The sequence below is a fragment of the Ciona intestinalis genome, chromosome 4 (genome assembly GCF_000224145.3).
Source record: "Ciona intestinalis chromosome 4, KH, whole genome shotgun sequence".
In the NCBI taxonomy this organism is placed as follows: Eukaryota; Metazoa; Chordata; class Ascidiacea; order Phlebobranchia; family Cionidae; genus Ciona; species Ciona intestinalis.
This window is the reverse complement of record NC_020169.2, coordinates 1,059,319-1,079,965: the sequence shown is the minus strand read 5'-3', so window position 1 is coordinate 1,079,965 and position 20,647 is coordinate 1,059,319. Positions and strand designations below refer to the sequence as shown.

Below are 20,647 nucleotides of genomic sequence, written 5' to 3'. Positions count from 1 at the left end.
CTAGCAATTTTGTAGTTTAAAAATTTTAGAAAAAGTCTCGTTTGACAAAGTGTCCTTTCTTCCCCCACCCTACTACATTTATACATTTACACCCAACCAGCAGCTTAGATATTTATATATATTTTAAGGCATACATTTATTATACCAAGGATTACTAATTAAAGAAACTTTCTTTGATTGGAGAGCTTTCTATGAGTATATATTAAGATATATATTTAGCTGTCTATAGCAGAATTGAGAGAAAATTGTACACGCTTAAGTGTTTCAAATTTGTCTCCGATTTAAATGGCGGAAAAGGCAGTCTGCATTACGGAACTTGAAGTAAAATAAGAATTAGCTGTATATCTTTTTTTTTAATCCTTAATTTTATACTAGCAAAATAAATGTTTCACTTTTATAAATATTATTTATTTTAAAAGGGCGGTTTACATAACCGCATTTTCCGCGACACGATCGGTTGTTGTAACGTTGGATGTGGTAAATATTGGCATTATCGCGACGCCACCTTGAAAAGGAATTTCTGTACAGGCATGGGGAGGGAAAATTAGAAAACAATATTAAAAAAATAAGTGCAGGAATAAATGTTAAATACGACGAAGATTATTTATTACCGTAATTCACTTGAATAATTTATTTTCCGCAACGAGCAAAATTTACACACATGCTTACTATAGCCACGTACATTTGATTTGCGGTACATTAGTATTACTTAAAACTGTATGTTATAGGATTTTGTATCGTACCAGCTTATAATATGTTGTTGTGCTATTAAATTTCCAAAAACTATTTTTAGAAGATATATAGTAAGGTGGGGAAATGGGACACCTTTAGCACATAATATACAAGTATCCTGATCGTGTTTTTAATAATTAACATCGGTCTATGGAAGTTGTAAGGATATAGTTTTATAATTCTTCTAATGTTCTTTATTTACCACTAAATGGGACGAGAAAATAGACTTAAAAGGTGTCCCATCTTTTCCCACCGTACTGTATATATTTGGGGTGTAATTAGTAGAATGTCCAAGTTGAATGACCAGGGCATAACTGGGAAGCGTTGAAAATGGTCACTAAAAACTGCTGCTCTGTTCATTATATACTAGGATCATCCAGTTTCCATTTACGTTGCTGTGGATTTAAAAAGAAGAAAATATTGCAGTATTGGGACTTATAAATAATATCTACGATATATCTAGTGTGTGTCTTGCCCTATTTCTCGTGGTACTGAACAATTCTTGCTGCATAATAGGCTTAATAGCAAAATAGTTTAGTGAAACAAAATGGTATGCATAGATAACAGTAAAATAGCTTGAAACAGTTGACACACAACAATAAACATTTTCTTGACATTAACACCATATACACCATATACACCATATACACCATATACACCATATACACCATATACACCGTATACACCATATACACCGTATACACCGTATACACCGTATACACCGTATACACCGTATACACCGTATACACCGTATACACCGTATACACCATATACACCATATACACCGTATACACCGTATACACCGTATACACCATATACACCATATACACCGTATACACCATATACACCGTATACACCATATACACCATATACACCGTATACACCATATACACCGTATACACTTACACAAATCGAATTATTCAAATGGATCAATTGCAGCCGCTGCTTTTTCTTCAGTCTGTACTTCAGGTATGAAAGATGGGGTGACCTGCAGAGGAAGTATGAATGTAGACTACTTTAAGTTTCAAATCAAGTTGTATTCAGTTAGTTGGACCAGCGTGAGTCAATTACCTAAAAACCTAGGGTGTTACCATATAGATCTCATTTAAATAATGTCGTTTTTTACGAAAGTGGGTGACAAGAGCTTTGGTGCTGAAAAATGGAAGCTCTTCTGTTGTGTGGCTGGTTTCAGTTATTCACAGTGCTGGTTTATCTATACCTTTCTGTTATATAACTTGCACTTTGTATGTGCTAGTTAAATTTAACACCACCAATTATTATTAAAAAAAGGAACATATGTTGCAAAAACATGTGCGTTAAATGTGTTACAACTTTTATAACCCAAAACAAATCTAGTTTAAATAACAAAGAAACCTTTTTTTCCAACATATCTTTCCAAACAATACTTGAGAAGAATTTGTGGGCCATGACTTCCTCTGCATCTCTTACACTGCAGCCCAATCTGTAAATTAAAACAGAATAGTCTGAAATTTGATCAGAATGAGCTACTTTAAATAAAAAAATGCTAACAAATTATCTCACATAAAACATGCAGTGTTCAGCTTATACAATACATTACATAAAATTGCACAGACACTAAAACCTTACCTTTTCAAGGGATCCTTGTTTAGTAGTTCTGATAACAAATTTTTGCCATCTTCTGATAAACCGGGGGAAAACCCCAGGTCACTCGTGAGAATAAGTTCAAATAGAACATCATGATCACGATTATAGAATGGAAGTCTACCACACATCATCTCATACATCACTACACCAAGCCCCCACCAATCCACTGAGGGACCATAATCATTAGCAGTTAGAATCTGGATAAAAGAAGATTAGCATAATGTGATCTGTTGCCTAAATCACAGATCCCAGCATTAGAAAATATGTAGTTTCTATTTTTTATAGGTTTTCCTGTAACTGCATAAAATATTATCCATTAATCAATTCATAAAAGCTATGTCATTATGGACTACTAGAATGCTACACCTCTGGCGCAAGGTATTCTGGTTTTCCGCTAAATACTTGAATTTTCGTTCCAACAACAACTTCTTCCTTGCATGTACCATAATTTGCAATCTTGATATGTCCTTCGCTGTCCAAGAGCAAGACTTCCAGCTAAAATAAAAACGCACTGGAATAATGTGAAAAGTATACTAATTGAGCCTGTAAGTGGTCATATAGATTCTTTTTCGTTGATCCGTTGTTCTGGTTGATGTTGATTTTTTGGGTGACTTTTTTCCAGATATTTTTGTTCTAGCATTTATTCTTTTATCACTTTTAATTGAAATCAAATTATAATATATGTTTACAACCTTTTGATTAAATTTTCAGGTTTAAAACAATTAGGAAATGATTAACAAAAAAAAACTTTCTTCTAGGACTACCCAATCGATGCGTATAGTAAATGGGTTGGAAAAAATAACGCTAATTATAAGATGTTCTCATTAGAGCTGGGATCTCCTGTAGTATAAAACTGAAGGCATAAAAAATAAACAATGTTTATAATCCTTTTTAGGTATTTTTTAGCAAAACTCTGTTAAACCTGGTAAGTGACCACAGGATTGAAATGGGCTATTGGGGTCTTGCTCAACAACACATACTCTCATTTAGGTAGCAGCAATGACCACTGAAGTCATATAAACGCTAGATTAGAGGCAGGTACAGTAACCAACTGCGCCACGGCTCCGAACACAAATAATGTTACATGTTTTACCATATGCTCTATCGTACATAGAATTTCTGTTTCCCTATGACATCGTGGTAAAATATTTGACAGCGAATGGTACATAAAACTATTTATTTTACCCAATTAAAAAAACAAGGAAAAAATATTTTAAACAAAATCTTTTCTAATTACTTTTCATGTAATGTAAACATTTTTTTAGGCCTACCAAATCATGGCTATCCTTTATAACAAGTGTATGTATATGTCATAGTTCATTAATAAAACCAGCTACTCACGTTAAGACGCCTAAAAACAACACTCTGTTTATGAAGATGATCAAGAGCCAAAATTATTTCTGCTCCATAGAATCTTGCTCTGTCTTCACTGAACACACGCTCCCGTGATAAATGGAAGAAAATCTAGTTCATAATTTCTTTTAGACATTGGTAAAGTATTATTGTCATCTAATTATCCTCTTTTCGGCAAAGTATCAACAGTCCTTACAAGACAAGTTTCACTTCATCATACACATCATATCTCTTAGGTTTACACTGTTTGCAAACTTCGCATATGAGGTTTTTCTCCTTCCTCGTATTGCCTTTAACCAGTTCTAAATTTGGGGGACTTGCTTATGCTCACATTACCGAAAAATGACAGTTGTTATAACACAGGTGTTCTATTTTATACAGCTCGTACCAGCTTTCAAGTTACAGTATGTGAATCTGTGAGAAATTAAATTTTATATATATATTTTTTATGGCTGACAATTAGGACAACTACAATTTAGTTCTTATAGGGTTGGAGAAATTGCCATTAAGTGTCTTACCCAAGGACACTTATGCTCACAATGGTATCAGTGAAAACCCACCCCTTAATTGTGGCTAAAAGTAGGCGCGCAAACCAACTGAGCCAACATATTTGTGTGACCCTAACAAAGCTTCCAACATGTCAAACAAAATATTAGTTCAATTATTATCAATTATTGACAATAAGATTAGTTCACAAATAATACAGTGTGCTTGGTAGCAGAATATATGTAGCTGCAGAATATATGTAACAAGTCTACACACCTCTCCACCATTCACATACTCCAGAACGAAGCATAGGAAGTCATCAGTTTGAAATGTGGATTCCAACGCCTGTCAAAAAAAATTATGTATGTTAAGGTAAAATAACATTGTAAAGCCCAAGTGAAAGTACTTAAGAAATTGTATGTCTTGTATAATTTGAATTTGATGATTCAAAAGGAGTATTTAATTTCTGATAAAGCATGGAAGTGTCAGGTTATAATATAAATAACATACCGTTATAAATGGATGCTTGGACTGCAGTGTAGCTCGGAATTCTGGAAGTGTGTGTATTAGATCATTCTATTGAAACAATTGTATAGGTTCACGATCCACAGTTGTATTTAAATTAGGAAAGTGCTAGGTTCATTGGGCGGCGAAAAGACCAGCAATAGCATTAGGCCTGGCTATAAATGCTATTTTGAGCAAAAAAGTGGGGTACATGTATTGTGGGAATCGTTAAAAAGTACACAAATAGTTATGAGAAGCTGTTTTGTGCTACAAAGTAACATAGGCGCAAAGGTGGTCACACACGTACTAAAATACTGCAGCTATAAAAAAAGACCTAAGAAAACTTAGCTACATGAACTTTTAATTGAAGCTTTAGATTGGCATTAATAAAACATTATAAGGGAAGAACACCAAACCTTGGTCACAGTAACTTTTTTCTTCAACATTTTAATGGCATGATATATCGTGGTATTCTTCTCTTTTACGAGCAATACTTTCCCAAAAAGTCCCTTTTCCATAACTTTTAATATGTCAAAGTCCGCTAATGTCTAAAACAAACAATTCTGGATATGTCTTCTCCGGTATTTAGTACATTTAAAAGTATTTACACAAGAGTTAAAGTTTATTTACCCGTTTTCTTTAAAGAACAATCTTTTTATAAAACTAATGTGATTTAAAGAATTCAGAGTATTTCATTTAATATCATTACACTTTAAGACTCATAAGTTAAGGCATTGGCTTCACATCTATTTTTGGAAGCAATTTGTCGGCAAGGAATAATGCTCATTGTGCTTTAACATTTTACCATAATAAGCATTATGTTATGGCACACACACACAGCCTACCCATTTTTAATTTTGACAAATTCTAGCTTAAAATCCAGGTCTCCATGCAATTCTATAGTACCCAACCCATACAGAAAATAATAAAATACAATTAACTGTACACATGGAGAAGATAGAATCTTAATTATCACTTTTTGTCCTGAGGTATTTGACACATAATTTGTGACACTTGCACGTGAAGATTGCTCAAGTTGGTCAGACATTTCTTTCATGAGTTTTATCCATTCCTTCCTAAATACGTACAGGAAGCATAAATAAAATGTGCGAGTAGAAAGAAAAAAAAAGAAACAAAACAGAAAAAATTATGTGTAAAATAAAATAAATTTTTTGGTGATGTATCTAAACTGATTCATAAGCACACGATATATATACATGGGGGAAGATGGGACACCTTTAGCACATAATATCCAAATATCCTTATCATGTTTTAAACAATTAACAACGGTCTATGGGTGTCGTGAGCATACGGTTTAATATTTCTTTGAATTTTCTTTGTTTACTACCAAATTGGAGTAGAAAATGGAATGAAACTGTGTCCCATCTTCCCCCACCCTACTATATTACGTAGTTTCTAATTGGTATTTAATAACCTGCTTTAGTAACAAAAACCGATGAATCACTGGTTAGTTATTTAAGAAAAAGCAGCAAAATACAACACCGGTATATAATACATTTATATCAATTGGTGTGGCTTCTACCAACCAATAGTTTTAACGCAGGTCGAAAATACAGATCAGGAAATCAACAAAATATCTTTAATACGACTAGACTTACTGATCATCTTCTGATGTACATGCGAATGTACGTTCAACTAAAGTGGTGAACTGGAAACACCGGACAACGAAAACAAATTTCTCACCCAGTTTGGGTAGCTTCATAATCTGGCATCCTGAAAATTATTTTTTATAAAATTTATTATGGCAATAAACATCAACCGTTTGTATAGTACAGATATTTGTTTAGTCATGAGATTTACATGTTTTTCTTTTTAGCCAACATAGGCTACTAGTTACTTTCATTCATTCGTTACATTCATTCACTTTTCTATGTGGTAGAACATAACTAATGTTGAATAAATACGTTACATACTTAATATACTGAAGTTATTCAGCGGTTCCAAATGATTGTCTGGTTTTAGTATTTCTTTATATCCAAGCAATGATCCATCTGATTTTAGATAAAAATATCTTGGCCTCCAGTTCTTTATGTATTCACCTGCGGATAAAGTAGGCAAAGTAAAATTCATTCATGCATTTCTGTAGGCGACTAAGGCACATTTAGATCTTGCATAGAGGGCAGAGTCGGACTCTGATAGCGGGCATACAAAGTGTGACCCGAAAGATGTACCAGACAAAGCTGGGACTCGAGAACTAAATGGGACCCAGTAAAACCAGTAAGAGTAATATTGAAGTACACAAATAGAAATGCTGGAATCGCTCATTAGCTACCAACATGCCAACTCAAAGTTGGGAATTCGGCAGTTACATCTATTCCGTTACCACTTGTGCACCTTTGCCATTGGAAATTTTATAAATATTTTTATTCTCTGACAATTAAATCAACCAGTGACCACTGAGTTGAAATAAATGCCGCTAATTGTCTGGTCTACACTCTTCTACAACCTTGTCGTAATAACACGAATGTTCTTCTTACATACACCTTGTTTCCATTCACGAGTGTAACTTTGGGGTGGTTGTTTTTTTCTGTATGACTGACTAACCACTGGGTTAAAGCAATTGCCGTTTAGTGTCTTGACGAATGTCACATAGGCCTACGCACACAATGGTGGCAGTGACGAGCCTTGAAGTCACTACCTCTTGGTTATAGACCGACGCGCAAACCATTGTGCCACGGAGACGGTAAATGAAACAATTAACAGATTTCGCAGCGGCAAAGTCTGCTTATTGAATGAAATCATTGAAAATGTGCGCTAATACGAAAAATCTAAAACTTATAACCGAAAAAGGTATCTATCCATTCAATGCACCCTGTCTAATTAATCTTACGATATATATTGTTCATTTTTAATATTGTATTAAAACTGCTAATAATGACAACTGGCTATATAGTGTATGTGTATATGTATTTAATATTAAATCGTCATAATTTGTTAAATCTCAATACTTGTTTGCCCTACCCAACGCTTTAGTATGAAAACCCGTCTTGGTCCCAACGCGCCCACTTTTATGGCTAATGCCGTATGACAAAACAAGCCATAACCCGGTATTTCGGTATGTTCCGAGGACCATTACTTCAACACACAACTACATATAATCCTCACCTCTTTTTAAAAGCCATCCTTCCTTAACAGTTGTTGCCATTATGCTTATATGTTCAGATTTAATTTTGTGCCAAATTTAACGTGTTTCTTACTTCAACGCCAAACAACCTAAAATAAAACAATGCATTGTTTCGAAAAGCTGCGTTTATACTCATAATAACATAACATTTGTAATAACTTATAACAAACACTAATCGAATTCAGTGCGCGATTGTTTGACTATATATACTATAAGAATACCGTCGAATAATAGTATATCATCAAATGGAAACTCTTAAATAGGTATTTAAAATGTCTCATCTTGCCCCAGTCCTAACTTACCCCACCTTGTTATACGATGTTATGAGTTTATTTTCGTTAAGAGATTTTAAATATATGAAATGTAAGAATCGAGATGCACGGAAATGACTGTTCAGCAAAAACGAATCCGTATGGTCACTACCGTTCCCAGCAACACACTGTTAGCGAGGTGTAGCCTATAAACACCCGTTTCGTAACGACTGTCGTTGCGCAATGCGAGGATAAATAAGTTCCATTCAATTACCTCGTTATTCTTACTTTTACAGAGTACTGTCAAAAACATGTCAAATAATACTACTACATTTTTTATCACTAAAAAAAGATCTGTAACTTTTTTTAGTAAAATGTCAAAAATTCTGTCGAATAATACTGTTACACACATATACGGCTTACACGAGTTCGTTATGAACCTACGTATAAGTTCTAACTATTTTGGTTAGTTTTAGGCTATACGGAACGGAAACAATAGAAAATTATGTATAACGACATGGCCCATATACTGGTTACAGGACGAAAATTGCGGTACACGCTTAGCACTAAGTCGTGACACATGCATTGACCCAACCGGTAACTGCTGACTATGATCGGATGTTGCTATTGTTCTTCGTGGAGTTTTGACTTTGCATTTACGTGCTCAGTAGTGATACACCAGCTAATGTAACTACAAAATAAGTGTAAAACACTGCTTTGGAGTCTTCAGATCTGCGTTGCATTTCTGGCGAGTTGCAAAATGTCTTATATTTAAAACTTATTATGGCAATCACTTTTAGGGAATATTGTAACAATCGTCGTAATCATTGTAGAGCCCGTGGGAGATTGCCCGCGCTTAATTGAGTACGGCGTCTCTTGCCGCAGTTTTGGCATGCGATCACGTGGTGTTAGCCACGTAACACCACATGTTAGCTGGTTGGAACTAACTTTGGTTGGAACTTGATTGAACTACTGGCATTCTATTGATTTGATGGCCGAGCGCATTTGTTACTATACTGTGTGTACCTGTTTTTATACGAACCAAATAAATAAGTAACAATATCACACTCTCTTTTGTATTACACGAGTATTTACTTTTATATTTTGTCCGAGCGTACAATATATTTTGTCCGACACTTTTGCTAGTTGTAAATCACGAACTTACCGCCGCAGACTCTTTCGTTTGTTACTGACATGGTGTAATTTAAGAATTACTTCACCCCAATTAAATTTAAAATACTGTCTGATAACTTGTTCCACAAGAAGCGACAAAGTTCCAACTTTATTATTTTGCCGTATATCGGTGTTGCGTGCTGTACATACATATATATCTGGAGTGGTGGGACCACGGTAAGAAGTTTCTACGTCGTGGGAAAAACCATGCGGAAAGGAAAGATATCTTGCTCCCTCTAGCGGCTAGGAAGGAGCAGCGTGTAAAAAAACATTTCGTTATGAAGTAACACAAGGATTAATTAAAATTGTGACATAGGTATGAAATTTGAAAGATACAGCGATAAATTAAAGTATGTTGAACACGGTGCGGGTAATGTTTGAATTCAAGCACCAGCCGAATCGAGTGTGGAGATAATACGCATCATTGGTGAACGTTGATTCGAATTAAGTGTTGTAGATGCGGTGTGCAAAACATGCGAGAGCAATTTGCTATTTGGTTTCTTCTACTCAGTGATGTAGAATACAAGATATAAATGCTCATGTGAAAAGAAAGCACGATCGATCGTAGAATAAAAAAACTTGCACTGATATATCGAAACAGACATTCCTATCGTCGAATATGACGTAGGGCGACGTCGCATTTGACGTATGATAACGTCACATATTTTCAACGTTACTAATCAGTGGATAATGAATGAAAAATTACTAAATTCGACGGATCGAGCAAGAATAATTACATACAGCAACTTTAAGGGCAAGGGTAGCTCTGGTAGCGTCATTGCGCTTTAGAAATCTCCGTGGGCGAAAACCACGAGGATACAGTCCGATGAAAGCTACATGCAATGCACCCATTATTGTCGGCGGATATATTTAAAGAAAACTTGATTTTTAAATGATTGAGGGCAAACGGCACACATCTGCTCTACCAGATTAACATAGCATATATACTGGTTACAACAATAATGTCCCCACCCTTGATAATGGTAATGATAACAAGGCTGCAAATGGACACCACGCTTCACCGATCAGAGGTCACATATTGTTGGCTTCTGTTTCCTTTTATCGATGGTTTCTGCTCCCCTTATCTAAGTGGCTGCCACTAGAGGAGTAAGAGAACGCCTCGAAATGAGGTCGGTTGGTGTCATCCATGGACGATGCTGCGAAACAACAAAAGTAAAAATATTGGTGTATTGTCAATTATATATAAACTAACTATGCTATACGCCGTGTAACTTTAATCCTTGTGCTGCTGGAGGATTCTTTGTTTTATGAAAAAATGGATTAAATAATACCACATCAGCAGGGAACAAAATCAACTATCAATATAGAGATTTATATTACACTAAAAGTGGTATCATGAGTATAAATATAATTTCATGTATCTTCACTAGACTTATATCTAAATGTGTATGGACTATAGATAACTGGCAAAAACTTAACACAGAACTTTTCAAGGCACTCATAAACAAATGCAAAACCTGCCATAACCACATTTTTGCTCATGAAAGCCTGTTTAGCTATAAACAGTTTGTTTCTGCTTGTTAACATGACGTCATGGTATAGTGGCAAAATTTCTTGCCTGTTGCCTTGTAGCAATTCTATTGCACGTTTGTGTTATGTAGTCACTAATGTGTTGTTCAAATTGGTAGCCAATTAGCCATACAGAAAATCACCTACAGTTGTATACTTGATAACTGTTAGGAAGCATCAAGTGAATGAAATAAGAGTATTAGACACTCGAGTTATTTTACCAGTACCACTTAGATAACTTATATCGATTGCCATTGCTCTGACATTCTATAATAAATAAATGACGGTCCTTGGGAAAGACACTTAACAAAAATTGCTCTAACGCAGTGGTCACTATGTTTAATAACAATTGTCCGCCATTCATAAAACAAAACATCCGCAAAAAATTCAGCACAAAGTTACATACATGTTAACTCGTGAGAGGGCACAAGGTGTAAGAAACAGAACACCCATGTTATACAACTGTCGCTGCTCCCCACATGAGGGTAAATAAGTTACATTCATTCAAGCACTTACACTGATCAGGTGGTGTTAGTTGAACAGGTTGTGCAGTGAATTCTTTGTCAAAATATCGCGTGTCAGTTATGGAGGAAACTTGAGGTTTGAAAGGTGGGGGAACCTGTAGACAAAATATGTTTTAACCAATAAAAAGATTAAAAAAAAAAAAAAAAAAAGATTAAAATAATGTCAGCCAAATACCAAAGGCTATATTTTTGTTCTATTCTACATAGGTGAGCTCATAGGTTAGATGAATTATATTTTAATAAAGTCTGGGATGAGATTATTGAAATACAGTTAAACTGATAGTTGAACATTAGAAACATTGATTGATAATGAAATATACTTTGTGGCAAATGGAATAAGCTCTATCTGTATATACACCTAACAGAGGGATAAATCTCATTTTAAGGTTTAAACCAGGGTGTTTAAACACGTGTAACCAACTTTTCACCTGTGCATTAGCCTACACAGAGGCATGCGAGATGTCCTAAAAAAAGGTCACTCACTCAAAAAGGTCACTCAGTTTAAATATTAAACAAACCTTTTTCTCCAAGATATCTTTCCAAACAACAGCTGAGAAGAATCTGTGAGCCATTACTTCTTGTGCATCACTTTGACTACTACCCAATCTGTGGAAAAAAAACAATCTTGTTTGAAGTCATTTTTTACTCATAACCGGCATGACTGCTTTTTGGAATACCACAAACAGACAAATATATTCTTTATGGGGATAATGAGCCAATTTTAGCCTGAATCCTAGGACTCATGACATGCCTCATCCACATAGAATAGAACTCTGTTTTATAGGCTGGGATCAATATGTTAGACAGACTTGTACAGCTACCTAAATTAGGATTGTTAGCTTTGAATCAAACAGCAGGAAACAACAGAATGTAAGTTAAATAAACATATAAAGTGTCAATTAAGGTAACACATTAGATTAAATGTCATCCTTTATATCAATATCAATACACGCGTAGCCCAATAGCAAATAGTTAAAAACTTAAGTGGTAAAAATACATGTTATGTATGCATACCAACAGACTAAAGCCAAATTATTAATATTTTTGGGAGTTAGTTTTGGAAAAGTGTTTTTGAGATACGAATTTACGATGGTATGTTTTAGGAGTCTGTTCAGCAATTCATTTTAATGTTACGTTTAAATATTATTATGTATTCATATAGTGTACAAATACATTCCTTTATTAGTATAATATTACTAAAACAACTTGTACAAAATCAGCAGCAAGTTATGCTTCATATTATGATACATCTGCTGTTTACCGTTCTGGACCAAGCAGAATGTTATTTATTCTAATATATTTTATTCAGCCTATTAATTAAATCTCAGTGCTTCATAGAATTAACAAAAAAGTGCGCAGGTTATTCAACACATTACATAACTAAACATAGACACCAAAACCTTACCTTTTCAAGGGATCCTTGTTCAGTAGTTCTGATAACAAACTTTTGCCTTCTTTTGATAAACCTGATGGAAACCTCAGGTCATCCATGAGAATAAGTTCAAATAGAACATCATGATCCCGATTATAGAATGGAAGTCTACCACACATCATCTCATACATCACTACACCAAGCCCCCACCAATCCACTGACCGACCGTAATCATTATCTTCAAGGACCTGGTTAAGAGAAAAACTTGTTTGTAAAAATATTATATAAAAAGGAGGAGAAGATGGAACATCTTTTCATTCTGCTTTTTCAATTCGTTTGGTAGTGAACAAAGACCATTGGAAGAATTATATAACCGTATCCTCACAACTCCCGTAGACCATTGCTAATTGTTTAAAACATAATCAGGATATTGCAATGGTATGTGCCAAAGATGTCTCATCGGACCGTACAGTACTATTTGTTTTACTTTGTAATGCTCCATAACATGAAAGTATGTTAATAGGCAAGTCTAAAAATTGTGCATAGAAGATACAAACAACAGGCTAACTGTGGTCTATTTTCCATGGGGTGTCACAACGCATAACCTCACTCTTATCCATATAGAATACAATGTACATTGATGGAATGTAATGTGACAACTCTGGTCTAAATCCCAGGACCTGGGGCATACCACAAAACAGGAATTCTCCAATATATAATAGTACGGAGTTCGCATTTATCTGCCTTTTCATAAATTGGCAAAAACAGAAAACTATATCATTGTAGTTTTGTCATTTTAGTTGTCAATAAATTTAAAATGCATCAACTTATGAAACCCTAACTAGATGAAGCATTTAAATGCATCCACACCTCTGGTGCAAGGTATTCTGGTGTTCCACAGAATGTTTTAGTTGTTGTTCCAAATCTAATCTCTTCCTTACATAACCCAAAATCTGTAATCTTGATATGTCCTTCACTGTCCAACAACAAGTTTTCTAGCTGAAATAAAACTTCTGTTAAATAGTGGAAAATATACCAATTGTATAAAACTGAAGAAATCATGAAAAATAAAGTTGTAAGGTTTAACATATACCCTATATACATGTTGTAGCAAAAGTAAGAGACTCCATACTAATGATAAAATATGTAAATTTGACAGCATGTGATGTATAAAAGGTGTGAACTTTTAATTTTGTATTTTACAACTGTTAAAAACAACCCTCAAAAACTTCAATTATTATTTCTGTATTATACAAATTTATTCCACCAAGCTCTATTAGAACAGTTTACTCACTTTAAGATCTCTGTAAATAACTTCTTGTTGATGCAAATAATCAAGAGCCAAAATTATTTCTGCTCCGTAGAATCTTGCTCTGTCTTCACTGAACACACGATCCCGTGATAAATGGAAGAAAATCTAATTCATAATTTCTTTTAGATATTAATAAAAGTATTAATGTCACCTAGTTTATCCAGTAAGGCTAAGGCAGCTGTTATAATACAGGTCCCACTATTTTATACATGTTACGTTGAAATTATTGGTAATTGTGTTTTTTTTGTTCTGTATGGCTTATAATTTAGACAATCTATTAGTGACCACTTAGTTTAGTTGGTGCAATTTCTGCTAAGTGTTTTGCCCAAGGTCACATACGCACACAATGTTAGTTGCCTTAAGCATAGAACCCAGTAATCTTTGGTTTATAGAAGTGAAAAACAAAACACAGGGTGCAAACTAAAGTTACATCCGTGATTCTAACAAACCCTTTCACATGGAGAACAAAAAAGTGGTTCAAAAAATTATTATTTTTTACCAGAACAGCATTTCTCAAAAAATATGTTATACTTGATGGCAATGTCTCCAGGATATGCGAGTCAAAAGCATGTATCTACTTAGTACTCACCTCTCCACCATTCACATACTCCATAACAAAGCATAAGTAGTCATTGGTTTGAAATGAGTATTTTAACGACTGTCGAAAAAAAAAAGAAAAACTATGTAAGTTAACTTAACACCGGTATGGAATTGTAAAGTGAAAGCAGTTAAAAAACTATGCGTCTTGTGATGTTTAGATTGGTTAAACCGAAAGCAGTCACAAGTTATTTGATTTCTGATAAGCATGGAGCTAACGAAGCAATATTATGCAACGTTGTTTTGATATGGTCACGTCATTTATATTGCGCAACAAATATATCAGGTAAATAAACAAGGACGGGTAATGTTACGATATAAATAACATACCGTTAAAAATGGATGCCTGGTCTGCTGTAGAACTCGGTTTTCAGTGAGTGTGTGTGTGACTTCATCCTATTAAAACAAGTATACATATGTAAATACAATATCTACAGTTCTATTAAACTGTGTTAGGTTCATAAGGGGGTACAAGATGGCAAAATGTCATATGAGACACGACTAAACAAGCTTTTCTGAGCAAAAAGCTGGCAAAGGGGTTTTGTACTACAAAGAATTTGTAGGTACTGAAAAGGCATGCTTCAAATATGTTAAAAACCTCTTTTAGATTTTATCTGTATTAGTACACAATGTGAAAGAATTCTCACTACTATCGGTCATTAAGTGAACGCTAACAGCTTTCCTGGATACAGTGATGTAAGATGATGTGAACACATTCTCTCAAAATATGTGATGTGAAACCCATGAAAGAAATTATTCTTTATAAATATACAACAGATGGTCAGTGTGGGTGGAATGCAGATTAAGATAAAGTGATAAGTGTGAGTCATTCTGTTCTTTCTATTCCACCATTGGTGGCTAAGAAAAACATGGTGACTCAAACATAGCTGAATATATGTGAAGTGCATTGGAGCCCCGGTACACAAGTCCGGAAATATTACTCTTAAACAAAAATGTGAATGGATACAGACGACAGCAGGAAGCACAACCCGAGTGGAGTGACTCATTCACTCTGCTATACAACCTCTTCAATCTAGCAAACCAAATAATTTCTACTTACTAAATAATTGTAGATAATTTACTATCAAGTTGGTTTATAAATTAAAGTTGGAAGTTTCCGCTTTTTAAATAAACGAACTGTTTGGTATTTTCTGGTTTTGTTTTGGTATTACGTTTAGTATATGATGGGTTCATTTGAGTTGCACAAACAGTTTGGGTGGAAAATTACACAATGTAAGGTCGTAGGGCTTGGTAAACAAGAGGTCACATTCAGTGTGTGCATTTCAAATTTCACATCTAGCGTGACACAAGGAGAAAAACAAGAGAGGCAAATAAGGCTGTGCTCCAGTCTAGACATCGCCACAACAACAATGTGCTTTGGTGACTAGGCTCATGCTGTACATGACTAAAGTGAGACTAGAGGCAAACAGGACAAACAAACCATGAATGGCCAATCAAACCATTAGCGAGGTGCATAAACAATAAATTGAAAGTAGTAACGAAAATTTCTTAGAGCAAAATTAAGCAACATGACCTTTTAATTTGAGCTACATATTTAGAACGCCATTAATAAAACATTATAATGCAAAAACAGCCAACCTTAGCAACAATAACTTCTTTCTTCAAAATTTTCATGGCGTGAAATTCTTCGGTTTTCTTCTCTTTTACGAGAATTACTTTACCAAAAGTTCCTTTTCCAAGAACTTCTAAGAACTCGAAGTCAGTCAAGGTCTAAAAAAAATAATTCTAGATAAGCTTCCTATAGTTTGTATGTAATGTGCAATATTGATAAAAAGTTGTATTTGTATTATACACATTTAGCTTATTCAGCAATTCTTGTACATGGTATAATAAAAATAATATGATTTCAATCATTGAGAGTAATTGATTTGTTATCGTTACACATTAAAACCCATTAGTTAAGGCATTGGTTTTACATCTATTCTTAGAAGCCATTTGACTACAAGCAAAACAATAAAGCAATATGTTATGACATGTATAGCCTACTCAATACATTTAACTGATTAATCCAACTACAAAGGGAAAGCAGTCTAATGGATTTAAATAGGGCATTCAAATTGAAGCAATGCTATACCAGCCATCAAGGATAAAATGGATTATTTTCTACATGGCTTGTTATTGGCTTTTCCTGTTTACGGAGATGGTAACGTGGGTAGGTGTACTTTATTGCCTATTCAATTTATTCTGGTATAAGATTCATAAAATCAGAGTAGTGCTTATTGAAAATCAATCGCACTATAACTCTAATAAGTCACTAAAGACGACTGTTGATTTTTAACACCTGGAAAAATAGATTTAGTGATATTGTATCACAGACTGACCGTGCAAGCTTGTTTAAAAGTTACATGCCTTTGCATGCTGTGAGTATGTATGTACATAATATAAAATATGCATATAGATATATACTGTACATAGTACAACATATCGTCAACAACAAATTATTATCTTATCATTTCATTTCCTATCTACAGCTGTGATACAAACACCAACGCATGCACAGTACACAAATTAATTTGTGATAATTTCTCAAACACCAAACTAAACAACAAACTAAGTGAACATTCCTGAAGAAAGTTTCCATATAAACAGATTAGCACAACCACAAAGCATAAGCAAGTAACAATATGAATTGGAATTTCTCTTTGCAGAACACATAGTGAAAACCAGGCTTTTAAGGGCATGCAAGTTTAAGATTAAAAAAGAAGGTTTTCCAACATATTATTAAGAAGGGCTTTGGCCCATAATTAATGGGGCATTGGTTATAACAAATGATACACACTTAATTTATTAAAGTTTATCTATGTTTCTATCTACTCAAACAGTGTTGCGTCATATTTTGTTAGTGACTTTTGTCCTTACTGTAGTTTTGTTAGCAAATATTGGCAAAATTAATTATGCAAAAAAAGTTATTCAGTTTCAACCCATTTATAACAGTGCAAATATCCGAAAACTTGGACCCTTTTTGTTTTAGACACTAACCAAATTTAGGCATTAAAAAGTGAATCGAGACTTAAAAAACCCCTTGCTGTGCCACTGTTCAGTGATCACAAGAGTTATTTAATCTGTTACGTTTTGGAGAGATGTACTTTGATCAGAAATTACATTTCCATTACAATAACTGATATTGATAAGGTATTGTGTATGAGAGTGTTGCAATACAAATTAATTTTGAACATCGAGAAAACAGTAAGAATCCAAATTAAAAGGAAATTGAAACTGATGTGACACACGGCATATCATCATTATCATTACCTTGTTGCTCTTGGCTGGTTTGATGAATTCATTTTCAGGTTGCTTAATTAATGGATTAGCATGTTTGTTAAAGGTATTCTCACAAACTGTGTTAATCTTTCAGTTAGAAATCAGGCAACCAGCATAAATATAATACATACACATATTTATGAGAAGCAGATGTTAAAAATTAAAAAAATTAAACGTTTAGCTTCCGATTTTAAGATAAAAACAACAAAAATATGTAAAGAGTAGGTTAAAATAATATAAGATAAGTGTTGACATAACATCGGCATTGGTTGGTATTATGTAGGTTGTAATATGTAATGAATTAAAAAGTTATGATTTAGCACAGAGCATGTTAATTTCAACAAACTGTCATTAACTTTGTTAGGGTGATGGACTAACCCTAAAATCCAGCGTCCCCTTGCATGTTATATAGGGTTTTAACCATACAGAATAGAATACAATTATCTCTCATCATGGAGCAAGAAAATGTAATCTTACCACTTTGTGATCGGATGTCTTCTTTGACTCATCTTCTGTGACACTTTTTTCCTCCGGAGAATGCTGAAGTTGATCACTGACTCCTTCAATGGCTTTCATCCATTCTTCTCTGAAAATGTGCACGTAGTGTTACAAGACTGAAATCTAATTCCATTTTTGTAATTAACAATACTTAAACATTATAGGATCAATATTTCTTATAAGTTCCAACCCATAGCTTATTACAGTGGGGGGTGTATGAAGTTCTGCTCATGGCCTTACACAATGACATACATAAATAGTTTCAAACAAGTCCGTGTAATCCAACATGGTATAACTATAAGGTAACAGAATGTATCAATCAATATTTATACTAATGTATTTCATATAAACACATTGTCTTTTTTGAAAATATACACATTACGTAATTGGTAATAAAGTAACTGCTTCTGTAACAGAAAACAGATGAATCACCGCTTCGCCTCAGTTGATGATTTCATTAAAAGAATGACACGGTAATTTAATATGAACGTATTTGCTTATTATATTTAGTATACAATATAATAAATAGAAACAGTAGCTGTACAATGTTTAGATTACAATATTAAAATAAACTCAAACAGTTTTGTAGTATGTTAATGGTTTGTTTTATTTAAAAATAATTAAACCATGTGTTCTAGCACTCAAGATAGATAACAAATATTCAAAATAAATTTGTCCATAAATTTGGGGTTCAGGCATCCAGGCCAGTGCCAATAAAACAAATACATATTTATAAAAGGCATTAATAAACACAAAATTAGTTAAATAAATAAATAAATAAATTGGTTTTGCTACCACTGACCAATAATCTAATCACTACTGATAAATGCAAATTTCCAAAACCCAAAATACATATCAAGGAATGAAGAAAACAAACAAGGGACATTTGACCAAGAAACATGATTAGACAAGTGACCCACCTGTCAACTTTTGATGTGGATGTGAAGGTACGTTCAATGATAGTGGTCCATTGTAAACATCGTACAACGAACACAAATGCGTTTTCACGTTGCTGGTCTTTCCTCATGACCTGGGATTCTGAAGGAATTAAAACAATGTTTAGTTATGTTTCAACTTTTAATATGCTAACACAGTATATTACCAAGTTGTACAAAATTATTTTAACATTAACAGTGAGTAAATAGAGTAGGCTTTTTCTGGAGACATTGGTACAGAAAATATCTGAGAATCAGTGTTTGCACTATGACATTGACAAACAGCAAGATTAAAATGATTTTTTTAACTTTATAAGGAAAATAAGCATCAACTGTCTGTGTTCTATGCGACCAAAAAACAAGTGGCCTATATATATATATATATATACTTGAGTCTTAGGATATATTACATACTTAAAACACTAAAGTTATTGAGCGGTTCTTGATGATTGTCTGGATCAGGTTTATCTTTATAACCAAGAAAAGATCCATCTGTTTTTAGAACAAAATATCTTCGTCTCCAGTTCCTTATGTATTCACCTGTCATTTGTAGATTTTTTTGTTTTAAGTTTGTATTTCATAAACTTTAGGCAAAGGTATATTGGCTTGGGACATTTATAGGTTATAAGTCCAACTAACATAAATAATAAGAATATAGAAGTAGGTTATTGAAATTTGCTTATTATATCTATATAGCAAACTGTAACATTTTATTTCAATTAACAATCACTGTGACAAATAATCCAAACATTTGTCACATTTTATGTTATTGAGTTTATATGTTTAAGTTTATTTTTTTATCAAGTAAATTGTTCCATTCTTCCAGATTTTATGAATCATCTCCAAAGATCCTTGAATACCAGTCTAAGTATTCTAATTAAAGTTTTTGGCAGAATATTTTTGATATAAAGTGATTAATATATTCTAATTAAAACTTTTGGCAGAATATTTTTGATATAAAGTGATTAATATATTCTAATTAAAACTTTTGGCAGAATATTTTTGATATAAAGTGATTTATCTTAACCTCTTTTTTGGAGCCATCCTTCCTTCACAATGGATGCCATTGATGGACCTGTGGTGGTGTCTGACATCATTCAGCATAAACCTTATGCTTGTATGTTGTACGGTCAGATTCAATTTTGTACCAAATATATTTTCACTTCGTCATTTGTTTTATACTTTAACACCAAACAATTTTCAAATTATCTGACCTAAACCAAAATGACATTTAACTATAATATTATTTGGTGAAGGTGTTAGTGAAGAATCCTCCCCTGCGTTATCTGCAAGCCACTAACACTTAACTACTAACCCCTATATAANG

At 33.7% G+C, this 20,647-nt stretch overlaps 2 protein-coding genes across 5 annotated transcripts; both read right to left on the bottom strand.

Moving 5' to 3' along the window:
• Positions 1–901: 901 nt before the first annotated feature.
• On the bottom strand, positions 902–8,191 carry LOC100175082 (RAC-beta serine/threonine-protein kinase-like). 4 transcript variants are annotated; one of them, XM_026834272.1, is made up of 13 exons: positions 7,828–8,191; positions 6,636–6,761; positions 6,321–6,435; positions 5,675–5,777; positions 5,118–5,249; positions 4,708–4,773; positions 4,474–4,542; positions 3,700–3,822; positions 2,725–2,853; positions 2,341–2,555; positions 2,107–2,194; positions 1,639–1,720; positions 902–1,069 (listed from the first exon to the last, which is right to left on the bottom strand). In XM_026834272.1, the coding sequence occupies exons 1-12, from the start codon at positions 7,865–7,867 to the stop codon at positions 1,649–1,651; spliced, it is 1,278 nt and encodes a 425-aa protein (XP_026690073.1). In that variant the 5' UTR covers positions 7,868–8,191; the 3' UTR covers positions 902–1,069; positions 1,639–1,648. The 4 variants fall into 4 exon arrangements, with proteins under 4 accessions (XP_026690073.1, XP_026690072.1, XP_009858418.2 ...); XM_026834271.1 differs by having other exon boundaries at positions 902–1,127; positions 7,828–8,189; XM_009860116.3 differs by having other exon boundaries at positions 902–1,127; positions 5,678–5,777; positions 7,828–7,958.
• Positions 8,192–9,360: 1,169 nt separating this feature from the next.
• LOC100181308 (RAC-alpha serine/threonine-protein kinase) lies at positions 9,361–20,395 on the bottom strand (the record flags this gene model as incomplete). Its single annotated transcript, XM_002129327.4, is given in 14 exon segments — positions 9,361–10,427; positions 11,317–11,419; positions 11,843–11,930; positions 12,730–12,944; positions 13,567–13,695; positions 13,991–14,113; positions 14,598–14,666; positions 14,936–15,001; positions 16,205–16,336; positions 17,879–17,920; positions 18,365–18,473; positions 19,306–19,423; positions 19,735–19,860; positions 20,348–20,395. Coding segments are annotated over 14 exon segments (1,466 nt in total), but the record flags the coding sequence as incomplete, so codon positions are not given.
• Between the last annotated feature and the right edge of the window lie 252 nt (positions 20,396–20,647).